General features: G+C 38.7%; 1 protein-coding gene across 6 annotated transcripts in view; it reads right to left on the bottom strand.

Moving 5' to 3' along the window:
- IDO2 (indoleamine 2,3-dioxygenase 2) overlaps window positions 1–14,650 on the bottom strand; it is a 47,346-nt gene extending 32,696 nt beyond the window's left edge. For 2 of the 6 annotated variants that reach the window (XM_082444176.1, XM_082444177.1), the window contains exon 1: window positions 12,317–14,642. In XM_082444176.1, coding sequence (XP_082300302.1) covers window positions 12,317–12,415 — 99 coding nt within the window. In that variant the 5' untranslated portion in view covers window positions 12,416–14,642. Of the gene's footprint in view, window positions 1–12,293 lie in introns of all 6 variants that reach the window. The other 4 variants (XM_082444181.1, XM_082444178.1, XM_082444180.1 and 1 more) reach the window with 4 other exon arrangements.
- Window positions 14,651–14,668: the final 18 nt, after the last annotated feature.

Below are 14,668 nucleotides of genomic sequence, written 5' to 3'. Positions count from 1 at the left end.
GGGGGTGACTTGTCCTGGGTCCCAACAATACAGATATTCACAAAGAGGAAATCACACCCTGTTCTCCGCATGCATTCGTCATCCAGTACCTCAGCTTCTGAGAGGTAGATAGAGTCCACTATGCTTCCCTGCTCTTCTCCCAGAGAGAACATTTATAAGCATAATGGCATAATTTTCCCTAGCAGAGCTCAGCAGTCGTGCAGAATTGAAGAAAGCTGCTAATTGACCCAAGTTTGGGGATTTACAGAGCAGTGGCCCAGCTGAGAACGCTCGCACACATAAAGGCAGAGAGATTTATGGCAAACTGACTCTGAACTGGCAACTTGTTTTTCCTCTCATCTATGTGCTGCATATGTTTTACGAACAAAAACTGAATGCAGCTACAGAGACAAAGGAATATAATATTTACAAAAGAAAATCACAGAAGCAGACTCCGAGTATTCAGAAGGGCCTTTTAAAGTGGGTTTGAAGAAAAGCTGTAACTAAATCTGTCCTTCCTTCTTTGATGCCTAGAGAGGGGATCGTATTCTGAGAATTAAATTAGAGCATCCTGGGGAATTCCCTGGCAGTCTAGTGGTTAGGACTTGGCACTTTCACTGCGGTGGCCCAGGTTCCATCACTGTTTGGGGAACTACGATCCTGCAAGCCATGATGAACAGCCAAAAACAAAATTAAAGCATCCTGGATTTCTGCTTCCTGGCTTGCATGGGAATCCGTAAATACTACATTTTGCCTCAACCTAAGCAACACTCTATTCTGGAATATCTCTTTTTCTTTCCCCTTAGATTCCTAGAGGCTTCTTTTCCTTCCTCCTCTTCATCCTCTCCCTTCTCTAAACAGTTCTAGCCTTTGGACTCTGGTATCACCCCACAAATATAAGAAAACCATGAGCTTTGAGAACCTCTGGGTTCTCCGAGTATGGTTCTCATCCAGCAGCAGCAGCATGATGTGGAAACTTGTTAGACATGCAAATTGTCGGGTTCTACCCCAGACGTACTGAACCTGAAACCAGCTGCCTGTGCTTTAGCAAGCCCTGTAGGTGAAGCTAATGTACCCCAAAGTTTGAAAACCACTGATGTGGGGACCCCGAAGGAAAGGGAGAAAGGATTGTAAAGCTAGTTCATAATCCATTAAAAATGTATTCACCCTAAGTGTCCATCGACAGATGAATGGATAAAGAAGATGTGGCACATATATACAATGGAATATTACGCAGCCATAAAAGGAAACGAAATTGAGTTATTTGTAGTGAGGTGGATGGACCTAGAGTCTGTCATACAGAGTGAAGTAAGTCAGAAAGAGAAAAACAAATACCATATGCTAACACACATATATGGAATCTAAAAAAAAATGGTTCTGATGAACCTAGGGGCAGGACAGGAATAAAGACACAGACGTAGAGAATGGACTTGAGGACGGGGAGGGGGAAGGGTAAGCTGGGACAAAGTGAGAGAGTAGCATGGACATATATACACTACTAAATGTAAAACAGATAGCTAGTGGGAAGCAGCCGCATCGCACAGGGAGATCAGCTCAGTGTTTTGTGACCACCTAGAGCGGTGGGATAGGGAGGGTGGGAGGGAGATGCAAGAGGGAAGAGATATGGGGATATATGTATACCTATAGCTGATTCACTTTGTTATACAACAGAAACTAACACAACATTGTAAAGCAATTATACTCCAATAAAGATGTTAAAAAATAAAATGTACTCACCCTTCCAGCGGGATTTTCCTCTAGAGACTGAATAAAATATTGAATTATGTTACTTACTTTTTGATTGCCAGATTTTGTTTTAAGTTACAGTATGGGGAGACAGGATCAGCTGATGAGTTTTTCACTAAATAGCACCCCTTTTGGTATTAGTTAATACGTATCTATCACAGCTATTTCAAAACCTATATACAATTTCAATATTCTATTAATGAATATTGGTAATTGCTTACAATTTTTCACTATCATTAACAAGTTTGAAAGAGTCATCCTTATACATGTGTTTTTAGATGTTTTCTCATTATTAGGACAAATTTATAAATGTGGATTTACTGGATTAAAGATTTTGCACATGGAAAGGTTAAGAGCTACTTCTTGGTTTTCTTACAGAAAAGTTACATGAATTTATAATCACATTTATAGTATGTAATATATAATGGGAGTGCCAGTTTATATATGAATCTAACAATAGAGCATCACCAAACATTTTTATTATTTTTAAAGATATAATATGTATTATCTGCACTAAAATTCTATAATTATTTCAATCTTTAATAACAATAAAAGAACCATCCAAAAATATACCTTTCTCAGAAATGATTAAAATAATGTAATCAATATTTATGGCAAGACAGTCAAAAAGCACAAAATTTATCAAGTGGGAAGTAAAATTATTCTTATTCTCATCCTCTCATCTAGCAATGATGACCCTTGGAAGTTTGAGTGGTTTTCCAGAAATTTTGTATGCTATCATTTTATTGTTTAAATTTACATTTCTGTGATTATTAATGAGTTTGAATATCTTGTCATGCTTTGGTCATTGCGTTTTGTGTGCGGGTGTGAAATGCCATTCATACCAGGGTAGTCAAATGAACCAACATTTTCATTTATGCCATTGGGTTTTCGATTATGCTTAGAAAGTTCTTCCCATCCCAATATCGTTTCTTTTAGAGAATTTCTAGTTTAATTGTTGGTGCTTACATCTTTCATCTATCTACGCTTGTGTTGTGAGTTAGGATAGATTATCTCATTATTTGCATTTCAAAATAGAGGAAGTTCAAGCCAGAGAAGTTTTATAACTTTCCCAAGTTTACGCATCTGGTCGGTGGTCAGGTCAAACCTCTTCTGACTCAGAGTTCAGTGTACTTTCCAGTACCTCCTGAGAGTAAACACATGGAGAATGGTGACTGCAGAGATGGTTAGTACAAGGGGACAAGAAATCGAAAGAAACTTTACATGTTTTTCTTCCCCTCATTCCAATAATCAGAAGACCCAGAAGTGGGATGGACACAAATAATAAAATCTATGGCCTTCTTTTCTATTTTTTCAGTTTCCTATTTGATGTTATTCTTTTTCTGCACTTTTTTTTTTTATATCTGTCAAAGTACAATTTTCAAAAAGTTAAAAAAAAAGACTCATGCAAATATGGAATGTGTGTCCAAAATATATTTAGTTTATGAATGAGGAACTCAGAGGACGGTCCAATTTGTTCAAAAGCACTTGATAAACTGAAGTGTTTAGAGTTTTGAAAAAAGTATGTTAAAATTAAATTGCTAAGGTAAAGACATAGTAATTGGTTAATGTCCTATATGGCAGAACAATCACAAGCTTTAGGGTTTTATTTTCTACTCAACAGAAATCACTGGCAGCTCTTTTGAACAAAAATCTGCAAGTTAATACGTAGCTTCAGAGATTCTGTCCTAATCAATAGTAAGCAGCATGTCAAAAAAGGAGCATCCCTTAGGTAATTAAGTCATCCTAAGGTGAGACTGCTTAGTTAGACAGGTCTCCGGATGGTACTAAATAAAACTCAGCCCTCCTTTTGCTCTATTTTGGATAATTCTTCTCAACACATTTATAATCTAGAAAAGAACAGACTTTTTAAAAAATAATGTATTTTATAGAAACAATAAACTGTATTAGCACTGATTAAGTTAATGAAACCAGCTTCTGGTTAAGAAAATAAAGTTTAAAAAATGAAAGTTTAAGTGAAATTAAAGCAGGCAAACGTCGACAAAGGAAAGTTGGGTGACAATATTATGATCATAAAAATTAGAATGTAAACTATGGGACAGAGTAGAATGTGAAGGAGAGGGTTTTAAGTGAAATAAAAGACAAGTTTCAATGGAAAGAGGCTGATGTGTAATCGCTGCAAACTAAAGAGGAGAAAGATATTAGATGACTTTGAAGAGATGGGTAAGCGGCATGAGAGGGCCTTGGAGGCTACACTAAAACATAGGACTTTGTTCTAAAGAGTGGAGTGATGTGATTTGATTTTTGTTTTAAAGGGTCACTCTGACTGCCATGCGGGGACTGTGTTATAGTTGGGCAAGAGGGGAAATAAGAAGACGGGTTACAAGGCAATAGTCCAGGGAGAAATAGTGGTGGATTGGACTAGGGTGGAAAAGAGAAAGGTGGGTAGCTAAAAGACAGTTTTCAGAGACAGGGCTGAACTCCTTAATTATCACATGAGTCATTTGAGAGTGAAGATTACTGTGAGACTCAAATGGGAAATGTGCAGTTAACACAAGGCCTAGCACAAAGTGAGCACCTATTAAATAATAATTACTACTCTTATTATATATTATAAGAAGGTTACCATAGGAAATAAGAAAAACTCCATTCTTAATGAAATATAGGAGAATGCTATCAATAAATTTTGCTAATACTTTGAAAATCTGAATTAAAACCCCACTTGGAAAATTTTAAAAGATGAATTTTTTTTTTTTTTTTTTGCCTAGAAGTATGAAATCTAAATAGACCAATAAGCACAGAGGAAATGAAAAATATAATTAAAAACTTACCACCTAAAATTTTTCCAGTCTTAAGAATGGTGATATATTATCTGTTCCAGAGCATAGACACAGAGGACAAAGCACCTAATGCATCTTGTGAAGATAACAGACCCCCAGGACTAGCCCTTGACGTAATAACACTACTGTGGTGTAAGAATACAAAAAGGCAATTCTTAAATAAAATAGTATCAAATTGAATTCAATAGCATATTGAAAGACAAATCCATATTGAGCATTACTATGAGTATATTTTGATATCAGGAAGTTATTACTATACATAAAATCAGAAAAACCCAGAAAAAGTATAGGAAAGGTTTGGTGAGAATATTTTGATAAGCTGCTTGAGGGCATACCAAAGTAACAATAAATGGTTGCTGAAATGCCTGCTAAGATGGAACTTGGCAATGATAAGGTTTTCTTTTCTTTACTTTTCCTCTTTTTTTGCTTTTTCCTGGGGGATGTAAACAGGTTTGGGACTGAAGTTCAGTAGCTTTGGACAGCAGCTGTTACAGAGAGGGGTTCACCGCCTCTGCCACCACTCCACCCAGAATGAGAGCTCAAGTGTTTCTATAATAAAGCCTGGACAAATATTAAAAACTCTTCGTTGACACCAAATTAATTCATCCACCTAGGGGGCCCACATCTTTTGTTCTGGTCTCATACTCTTTCAAAATTTTCTTTAGTCTGGGAGTACAGAGTTCACATTAATTCACATCTGTAACCTAAGTGCCCTTAAACATACAAAGTAGTGAAAAATATGCACTAGCTTGAAACAATAAACAAAATTCCAGTGAAAAAATTGAAGAAATAGTAGATCGGGGAGGGACATTAATTTGACACTAGAGAGATAGAGTGAATGTCTGGAGGTTAGAATGAAGGATGGGGAAACATCCTAAACAAATGCCCTCAAAATTAGCTCGTGATTACAAGTTACTTTTAGGAAGGAGATATGCAATTTTTGTGAGAACTATTTGGTTTGAATGAAAGCATCAGAAGTTTTATACATCAGCTGTATTCATAAAGCGAGAAAATTGAAATTAACTAAATGTCTAATGCCATTTAAATTGCAATGCTTTATCATGCAAGTGGGTTTTAATGAAACCATTAAAATTATATTATTAAGACTGATTAATTTCAGGCAAAGTTTTATTTTATAGCATTGAGTTAAAAAACGCACAATGCAGGTTTGGATATGCAACAGAATTACAATTTTGTAGCTTTGCAAACACACGGACACACACACATACACAAATACATACCCAAACATACACACCTTTAGATAAATTACCCCCAGACAACTAAGGTATTTTGATTTTGTGGTGGAGCTATGAATAATCAGTTTCCTACTTAAAAAATTTTTTCCACTTTGTATTTGATGTGAATTTATTAAGTTGGTAAGAAAATAGTCACATTTAGAATGTTTTTCTTAAAAATCTTGTGACTCATGACGAGCCACCATATTTTAGCAGTCTCCCAATTTCTAAAGATTAATAATAAAGTAAATAATCGTAAAAAGAATTGTGAAGTAAGATTTCAAGCAGAGGATAGTCAATTTATGGTACACATTAACCTGATATTATATATAATGGAAAGATTTATTTTTATCAATAATGGGGTCATAAGATGTGATTAAAAGCGGTTGGGAGATATTTACAACAATTGTATGTTTCAAAATCAAATTAAGACACCTAGTATGATAAATATTGACATTATAATATGAAATGTGATAAAATAGTCCTTCTCAAATTGGTCATGGTTTAGAAAATCTAGGTTATATAGTAATAACTTATCCTCTTGTCAATAGGACCCAGAGCTGGACCTGACCTAGTATTTAGTTCTAGACTCAAACCACAGAGTGTCAGAATTATAAGGGGTTTTACGTGGTAGATTTCCTACTTTGATCTTCCTAGTATGCCTGTGACGTATTAGCCTCACACAAGGAAAATAGGTTAAAAGAGATCAAATATGACCTGTTAGTTTTAAAACTGGTAAGAGATTTAGCTAGACTTCAAATCAGTATGACTATTACAGTGTTGTCTATGCCATTAACCAGAATTTGTCATATTAACTATCTACTATTTCTCAACTAGAGTAGTGTATAGAATTGCCTTAAAGGAATAATTTTCATGGATCCCAGAGAATAATTTCCCAAGAATCCAAAGACCTCAGTTGGAAAAAAGGAAGAAAGAAACTAAAATCTTATTTTATGGAAAATGTCTTTCAATTGCAAGTTATCTCTGTGACATTTCTATATTGTGAAATTGTGAAATTTCTATATCTAGTTATAAAATCAAAACACAAAATTAAGAATCTTAGTATTTATGCACCCTCAGGAGTGTATCTTTGCTCCTCTTCCGTCTCCCCACTCCATAGGCCACAGTTTCAGAAACGTGATTCTAGATTATCCTTTTATATTTATGCAAGAGAGAAGACTCCTTTCCTCTGCAGCTGTGGTCATGTAATTACTGTGCTGACATTTAAAAAACAAGGCTGGACCTTGAGCACATGTGGGCTAGCTTAGCTGTCTACCCTTTGCCCCTATGATGTTTTCTCATATGCTAGCTTTTCTCTGACCTCAACGCTACAGTTTTACAGCAGAGCGTGACTTTTCTTCAGAACATCGAGGTCATACTGGTGAACATGAGTTAACAATATGGGACAAAGCCAGTCATTATTTAACTGTGTCCTCACGTTTCCTTTACCATTTTGTGTTTTGCACCCTCTCGTTTTGCTACCTTTCACCCTCCTGTATGGTCAGCTTTGGGAATCTCAGGACAAGACAACGCTTCGGTTTCCATTGCCCAGGGTCTCCCTCCCTCTAATTCTTTATCTTTCCGCCTCACTGTCTGTAGGGGGTTGAATGGTGCATGCCAACCCCCTTCCTCCCCCAAAGATATGTCCACTTGGAGACTGTGAACGTGACCTTATTTGGAAAAGGTTCTTTGCTGATGTCATTTAGTTGATCACAAGGTGAGAACATCCAACATTAGGATGGATCTAATGACATGTGTCCTTATAAGAGAAGACAGAGAGAGAGAAGGGGAGAAGATGCAGTCACAGAGAAGAGGGCCATGTGAAGATGGAGGTAGACAGTGGAGTTCTTCTGCCAGAAGCAAGGAATGCCTGGAGCCACGAGAAGATGGAAGAGGCAAGGAAGAATTCTCCCCGAGAGACTTTGGAGGGGGAGTTTGCTGCTGACACCCTGATTTCAGACTTCTGCCCTCGAGAGCTCAGAGAGAATACATTTCTCTTGCTTTAAGCCACCAAAATTTGTGGTAATTTGTGACAACAGCCCTAGGAAATTAATTCATTCCCGGAGGCTCCTTTGGACTGAAAATAGCAGGTATGTATTTTCCGATGCGTGATTTTTCGGTCCTTTCTTAGATCTCTCAGCTCACCTCTCCGCATGTTGTCTTAAGTTTTTCTACAGCTTAGATATCCTGAGGGAGAAGACTCTAAGGTGTTTCACTGCTTCAAATCCCAGTTTCTAGAGGACCCTCTTGGCTGTCTCCATTCCCACTTTCTTATCTCCGTCGTCCACCCATTTCCCCATTGGCTCGCCTCACCTTTTCTCTCGGTTCCTTAACTTTGGCATGGAAATCCACGTACCATCCAAACGTTCCCACCCACAAACACATCTTTCTTTATTGATCTCCACTAAGTCTTCTGAAATCTGATCTCTTTGTGTCTATCTCCACAATATAGTAGATATACTAATATATATATTAGTAACATAACCATCATTGCCTCAAATCTCATTTGACATGATCAGGCATATATACCCCAGACACTAGCAGAGATGGCAATATTTTCTCAGGGAAATATCAGATTTCTTCCTACCTATACTTCCTATTTGAAAACTATAGCCTCCTGGGAATTCCCTGGTGGCGCAGTGGTTAAGAATCCGCCTGCCAATGCAGGGGACTCGGGTTGGATCCCTGGTCTGGGAAGATCCCACATGTCATGGAGCTACAAAGCCCGTGCACCACAACTACTGAGCCTGCGCTCTAGAGCCGGCGAGCCACAACTACTGAGCCCGCATGCCACAACTACTGAAGCCCGCGCCCCTAGAGCCCGTGCTCCGCAACAAGAGAAGCCACTGCAATGAGAAGCCCGCACCCCTCAACGAAGAGTAGCCCCCGCTCGCCGCAACTAGAGAAAGCCCAAGCAGCAACAAAGACCCAAAGCAGCCAAAAATTTTTTTAAAAGATTTTTAAAAAATTAAAAAGAAAACTGTAGCCTCCTGTGTTAATTATTTTTCTACTCTTCCTTCTAAGCAGCTGGAGTCCACTGCTTCTCTCAAGTGCTTTGAATTACGACAGGAGAGCATATATGACTTTATTTTTCCTAAATCATTGCTTGGCCGCTATACAGAACAAGGTTCCCAGCATCCCGATTCCTTTTCTTCTGCTCTATGGCATCCTTACAATTTGCTTTTGTTTTGTTTTTCCCTTTCCTTTGTTTTAGTAGTTAAACTACTTCCAAGCTCTTCTCACTGTTTCTCATAGTTATGACACCTTTCTTTCCACAAACAACCTCCTACGTGTAGCCCCTCATCCCTCACCTGGACCTGCATTGTCCTTTACGTATTCTGTCATTTTCAAGTACCGAGCTAGTTAGGCTAGAGGTTCTGAATTAACTCCTGGCTGGGGTTCTGGCGTCAGTAATTTTTAAGCTTCCCAGCTAATTTTGATATGCAGTTCAGAAACCATTGCTGGAACCCACCCTGCACTTAACTTTCTGCTAGGAATAAATTCACACACCAGGGCATTGTTGCTTACTAGACGCATGAAATCCAAATTCCTGAGCCTAATGTTTGAGTTCCCTTGGTCTCACTCCAATCTAATCTCCTGCTATAAACGATCTCGGTTCCTCCCTTCCTGCCAAGCAAATTTCCTCACATTCTTTATGTCTAAAGAAAAATTACTCCTCACCCACGCACCCACACGAACACACGTACACAACAGACACACGATCTGGCAAGGGATTTCTGTGGCTTCCTTATGGACGTGGGTCTGAAAGGTATACATTTTCCTCACTGAAACATTAGACCCTGGAGATGTTTGAGAGTTTATAGAAACAGTGGGATAGAGTATTTGAAACCAAGTCAGCCCCTTCCCCCAAAGCCAGAATGATTGCTTATTCATTAGTTTGACTGTGTTTTCTTTTCTTTTCTGTTGTTATTAAAAATCAGAACCGTTTCCGATATTTGTTAGTTTTGGTCATAAAAATGCTATTAGAAATAGCATACAGATTGGTCCAATAGCCATAAAATCATTGAAATATAACAAAATATTTACTACCTGTGGTACATGATTACACTCACATGCTTTAAGTATTTATGGTAAACAACCAAGCTTGCTGAAAGAGTATGTCTGGGCTCATTGACATGAAGGAATAGCCACCCCATCGCTTATGTAAAGGCAAACAAAGCCTACTCATGCCCTTAGCAAAGTCAGTGGCTGGTATTTCTCAATTTGCGATCTATTGCAACACCACTGTTATCTGGTCATGGGTGAGAGATTCTCTCCTGATCAGTTGAGTAAACTGAGGCAGATTCTGATGTAAACTCTCTTCCCTTACCTCTTCCCAGAAAGGGAGATGTTTAAAATTCTTCCACAAGTGAGAGAAAATTAAAACTGAAACAAAGAATTGCATTCTTTAGAACTCTGACACATGACTGTGAGAGTAGACCCAGTTTGCCAGGAAATTCTGAGCTCCAGAATGGAAATTTCTTCTAAGGAGTATCCATCAACCAAACCACAGGACAGATAGAGTCCTGTGTTTTCTCAGAAAGTCACAAACACTTGATGTTGATTTCGTTTCCCGTCTGGTTTTCTTATTTATAAGAAAGGAAACAGCAAAGAAAGGAACACAATCATGGTGGCCCTACCCAATGTTTACATACTTTTAATATTATTTTTCTCAGCTCAGTGTATATATTTAATCCCAATAATTGAGTGTTGGCCCATTGACCGACTCTTCCTTGTGAACTAGGGATGATGGAAATATTCCTGAATCAAGTTATACACACAGAATGGAATTCTGAATAAGCACTGGACTGAGGGTTGTGCAAACTGGCTTCTAACCTTCCACTGGATTTATGGAAGTGCTTTCATACTCCATAGCAGTCCAGTGGCAGGCGGTACACTAAATCTCTCCAAGTACATGTGAAAACTGAGGGTCAGGCGATGCTGGTGGTTCATTCTAGGTCACAAGAGTTAGTAAGTGAAACTTAGGGTGACTAAATAATTCTGTTTTGCCCAGGACTTTCCTGGTTTACCATGGAAAGTCCTGCATCTTGGAATCCCCTTCGGCCTCTAGCAAATGGACATTCTTGGTCACCCTAGTGGCAGGGTCAGAGAACACAGTCCAGTGTTCTGGGCCACAACCCTCCTCTGCATAACACCCGAGAGTCATTACTTTTAATGCTCAAGTTACTTGCAGATCTGTGACTTGGTCTCACAACTAACAGCTCTACAGAGGGCTTTTGGGATCAGCAAATAGATCCTATCTTCATTTTTACTCTTCTATTCACACTCAGAAGAAGGTATTCCATAAAAGCTCATTAAACACCAGATCATTCATTAATCACAGTTAAACCCCCTATTAGACCCCTAGAAGGAAAAACTGGATCTAATAAATGACTGCAGTGATTGTAACTTTGGATCGCTAGATTCTTAGCTGAGTAGGCTTGGCCCTTATTTAGAATGTAGTAGAAAAAAGGTGTCAAGAGTCCTGAGTACTACTTCTGCTTTTTCCAGTAATATAACTTTGGGCAAGAACTTCTGGCCTTCAGCTATGGTTTCTAAGGACTCTTGAGGTTTTGACATTTTAGACCTGACCATTAAAGTGTTGACATTTTAGACCTGACCATTAAAGTGTTGACATTTTAGACCAGACCATTAAAGGAATTGCATTACAGGTTGAGCCTTAAGAACAATTAAGAAATAGGTACTGGGTCTTCCCTGGTGGGGCAGTGGTTAAGAATCCGCCTGCCAATGCAGGGGACACAGGTTTGAGCCCTGGTCCAGGAAAATCCCACATGCCGCGGAGCAACAAAGCCCATGCACCACAACTACTGAGCCTGCGCTCTAGAGCCCGCGAGCCACAACCACTGAGCCTGTGCGCCACAACTACTGAAGCCCACGCACCTAGAGCCCATGCTCCGCAACAAGAGAAGCCACCGCAATGAGAAGCCAGCGCGCCACAGCGAAGAGTAGCCCCCGCTCGCTGCAACTAGAGAAAGCCCGTGCACAGCAACGAAGACCCAACGCAGCCAAAAATAAATAAATAAATAAATTTTAAAAAAAGAAAGAAATAGGTGCTGTTTGTCCTCGAAGGTTCTTTCCTCTTCTCAGCAATTTCTGTGAATATCTAATCCCTCCTACGAACCTCGAATACAGCCAGGGTCCCTTGTGTTCTCTTTTCTCTCCCACTAGCAAGTCAAGATAAACTGATTTACTCATATAATTGATCTTTATCTAAATTCTCTCTCTTTCTCTCTCTCTCTTTTTTTTTTTTTTGATAACTGCACATTTGCTCATGAATTTGCTGGAATGATTGACAATCCATTAAAAAAAAAAAAAACTGACATTAAAACATTCCATTTGCTCTATCCCCTGCTGTAGCGGTCACTTCGCCTTTGTTGGTAATCACACTGTGCCTTATTTGTATTATCTGTCCCAAATCAATGACTTGGCATTTATACTGCATCTCTCTTAATGACCACATCAATTAAACAAACAAACACCCAAGTCAGCCTCTCAAGAAAGCTATACTGACCTGCTTTAAGACCCTATCCTTACCAGAGGATTTGGAAGAAGAAAGCCATAATCTTCAGAAATATGAAATCTTCCTAAAGTCAAAGGTGGTGCTGTCTTCAAATTCTGACTTTGAGGCTCCATAATTTTGTTTGAAGTATCTGCGCAGAGGCTGCTGCTGAAGAGACAACTGTTCCAAATACATCAAAGACCCAGGGTAAGGGAGCTTCAAAACAACATCTCTTCCTCGCAGTTAGCTGTACAGTTGTCTCGGGAACAGGGGAGAACCTTGCTCTAAGGTTGAATTCCACACTGCCACAGACTTTCTCTGACATAAGGCTGAGTAAATTATTAAAGACTGCTGATTAAAACAAACAGGCAAACAAAATCACCTCGGGGGGGGGAAAAAAACTCCTTTCTTTTCATATATGTGAATATAAGAAGATTGATTTTTAAACCAGAGACAAATCTGTTCTATTTTAGAAAACGGGAAATGAACAAGCGTTTTGGTTGTGAATGATCCCAAACACCCCGACGGGAACTTGGTCCATGATGAACTTTGACATCTGGGTCTTTATTCCAAAGGTGTAAACATTAAAACTAGAAGTTAGTTACATTCAGATATTTCAGTGGATTGGCCATGGGTAGAGTGGGGATGAGGTCTCTAAACGCATATCAGAACCTCAGAAGTGTTCTGCACGTATTTGAACAGTGTATTCTAAAGATTATTATTGCTTTGATTTACCTTAGGAAATATTATTGTTTTTGAAACCTTCCATGACATTAAAGGAGAATATATACTTTTGTGAAGTTTAACAAATGAGGTATAGCAGATACTAATGAATTTGAGAAAAGCCTAACAGATCATTTGATTTAACCTTCTACTTTTATTAAACATCTTTTGAGAACCGACCACTAAGATGGGAGACTTTACCTATGAGCCACGTACAGATGAGTAAACTGAGGCACATGCATGTGAATAATCCTGCTCACTGTCACTCCACTAATTATGTACTAGAGCTGATGTAGCTTGATCTCCAAGCCATTCCTTTGTTCACTCCATCAGGCTGCCAGGCTGTCTGTCAAAGGCGCCATCATGGTTTGAATTCACATCAGTATGGAGCTCACTGATAAGTTCCAGGCCATAGATGTGCACTGTGAAAATTCCGAAGACTCTACCTTTTGCCCAGTTGGACCCTGAACTTAGGTTGTCAGGTTGTCAACAAATTTATTTGGAAGCTGATTTGTCTACACACATCTTCTCCTCCCTCCCTTTCTCTAAGATAAGTATAAAAGCTAAAGCAGGAAGTGCTCTGATAACTCCTGTAACAGTTCCCATGGAGCATTCAACTTTGAAGGTAGTAGGTCAAAAGTAGCCTCATTGATTTATGGTTCATTAGACCCTAAGAGCCATCTTCAGTTATCCACTTCCTCTTAGCCCAGCAACCAACCAGTTTTGAAGATTAATTTCTTATGCCTCCTAAAGGCAGTTTGTCAAACTTAATTTGTTGAATCATCTTCTTGTTTTTTCCTTCAAACTCAGGTGAAAAGAAGGCACAGTTATTTTTGTTTATGCTAGTTCTGTTATTTTTTATCCATTCCCTATGCACCCTCTTAAGAATTTACTCTAACATTATAAGAGCGTGGCATCAAAATACCAAAACTAAAAAGAGCGTGACAGAATAAGTGATCTAGTTCAATGCTCTCAGTAAACTATGAAAAACCTGAGGTTGATGGGAGTGAAATGACTTACCAAATGTCACCCTGGGTGTTACCGTCAGAATTGGACTAGAATTTGGACGTCTCAGACCAGAACTTTCCACTCAGCCCACTCAGCTTGGCTTACCCGAGTGTGAATTTCTACTCTGTCTCCTATTAGCTATGTGGCTTTTAAACAAGTGGCTTAAAATTCTAAGCTTCTGTTTCCACATCTACAGGAAATAGTAATATTTATCCCAGTGAATAAATGAGGAACATTAAGTAAAACACTTATCAAATGGGTAACAGTAAATACTATTTTTCTCATGTTCTTTTCCCCTCATTCTGGAAATACAGTTTTAATATCTTATTTTTTCTGATATTCTTCCCTATCATTCTGAATAAATCTTTTCTGTTTCAGTCGCTGACTCCTTTCCCTACTTCAGACCTAAATATATAGATATTTGCAGCATTATTATAACCATTTCCCCACCTCAGTATTCTTATGTATTTCCACCTGATCTTAACCATCAATTCTATGCGCAGGTACCCAAGCCTGCATATTCAGCCTTGACTTTTCTTACTTCCAAGGTCTAGGTCCATGGAACTTGTGGGTCAGTGAACATCTCAGATTCTGCCACAAAATCATTAAGAACTCCTCCCTGTAAATTAAATAAAGTTCAAATTCTTTGCCCTGAC

This window comes from Balaenoptera physalus (genome assembly GCF_965194825.1).
Source record: "Balaenoptera physalus genome assembly, chromosome: 21".
NCBI lineage: Eukaryota > Metazoa > Chordata > Mammalia > Artiodactyla > Balaenopteridae > Balaenoptera > Balaenoptera physalus.
Note: the sequence above shows the minus strand (reverse complement) of the source record. Positions and strands in the feature narration are given on the sequence as shown.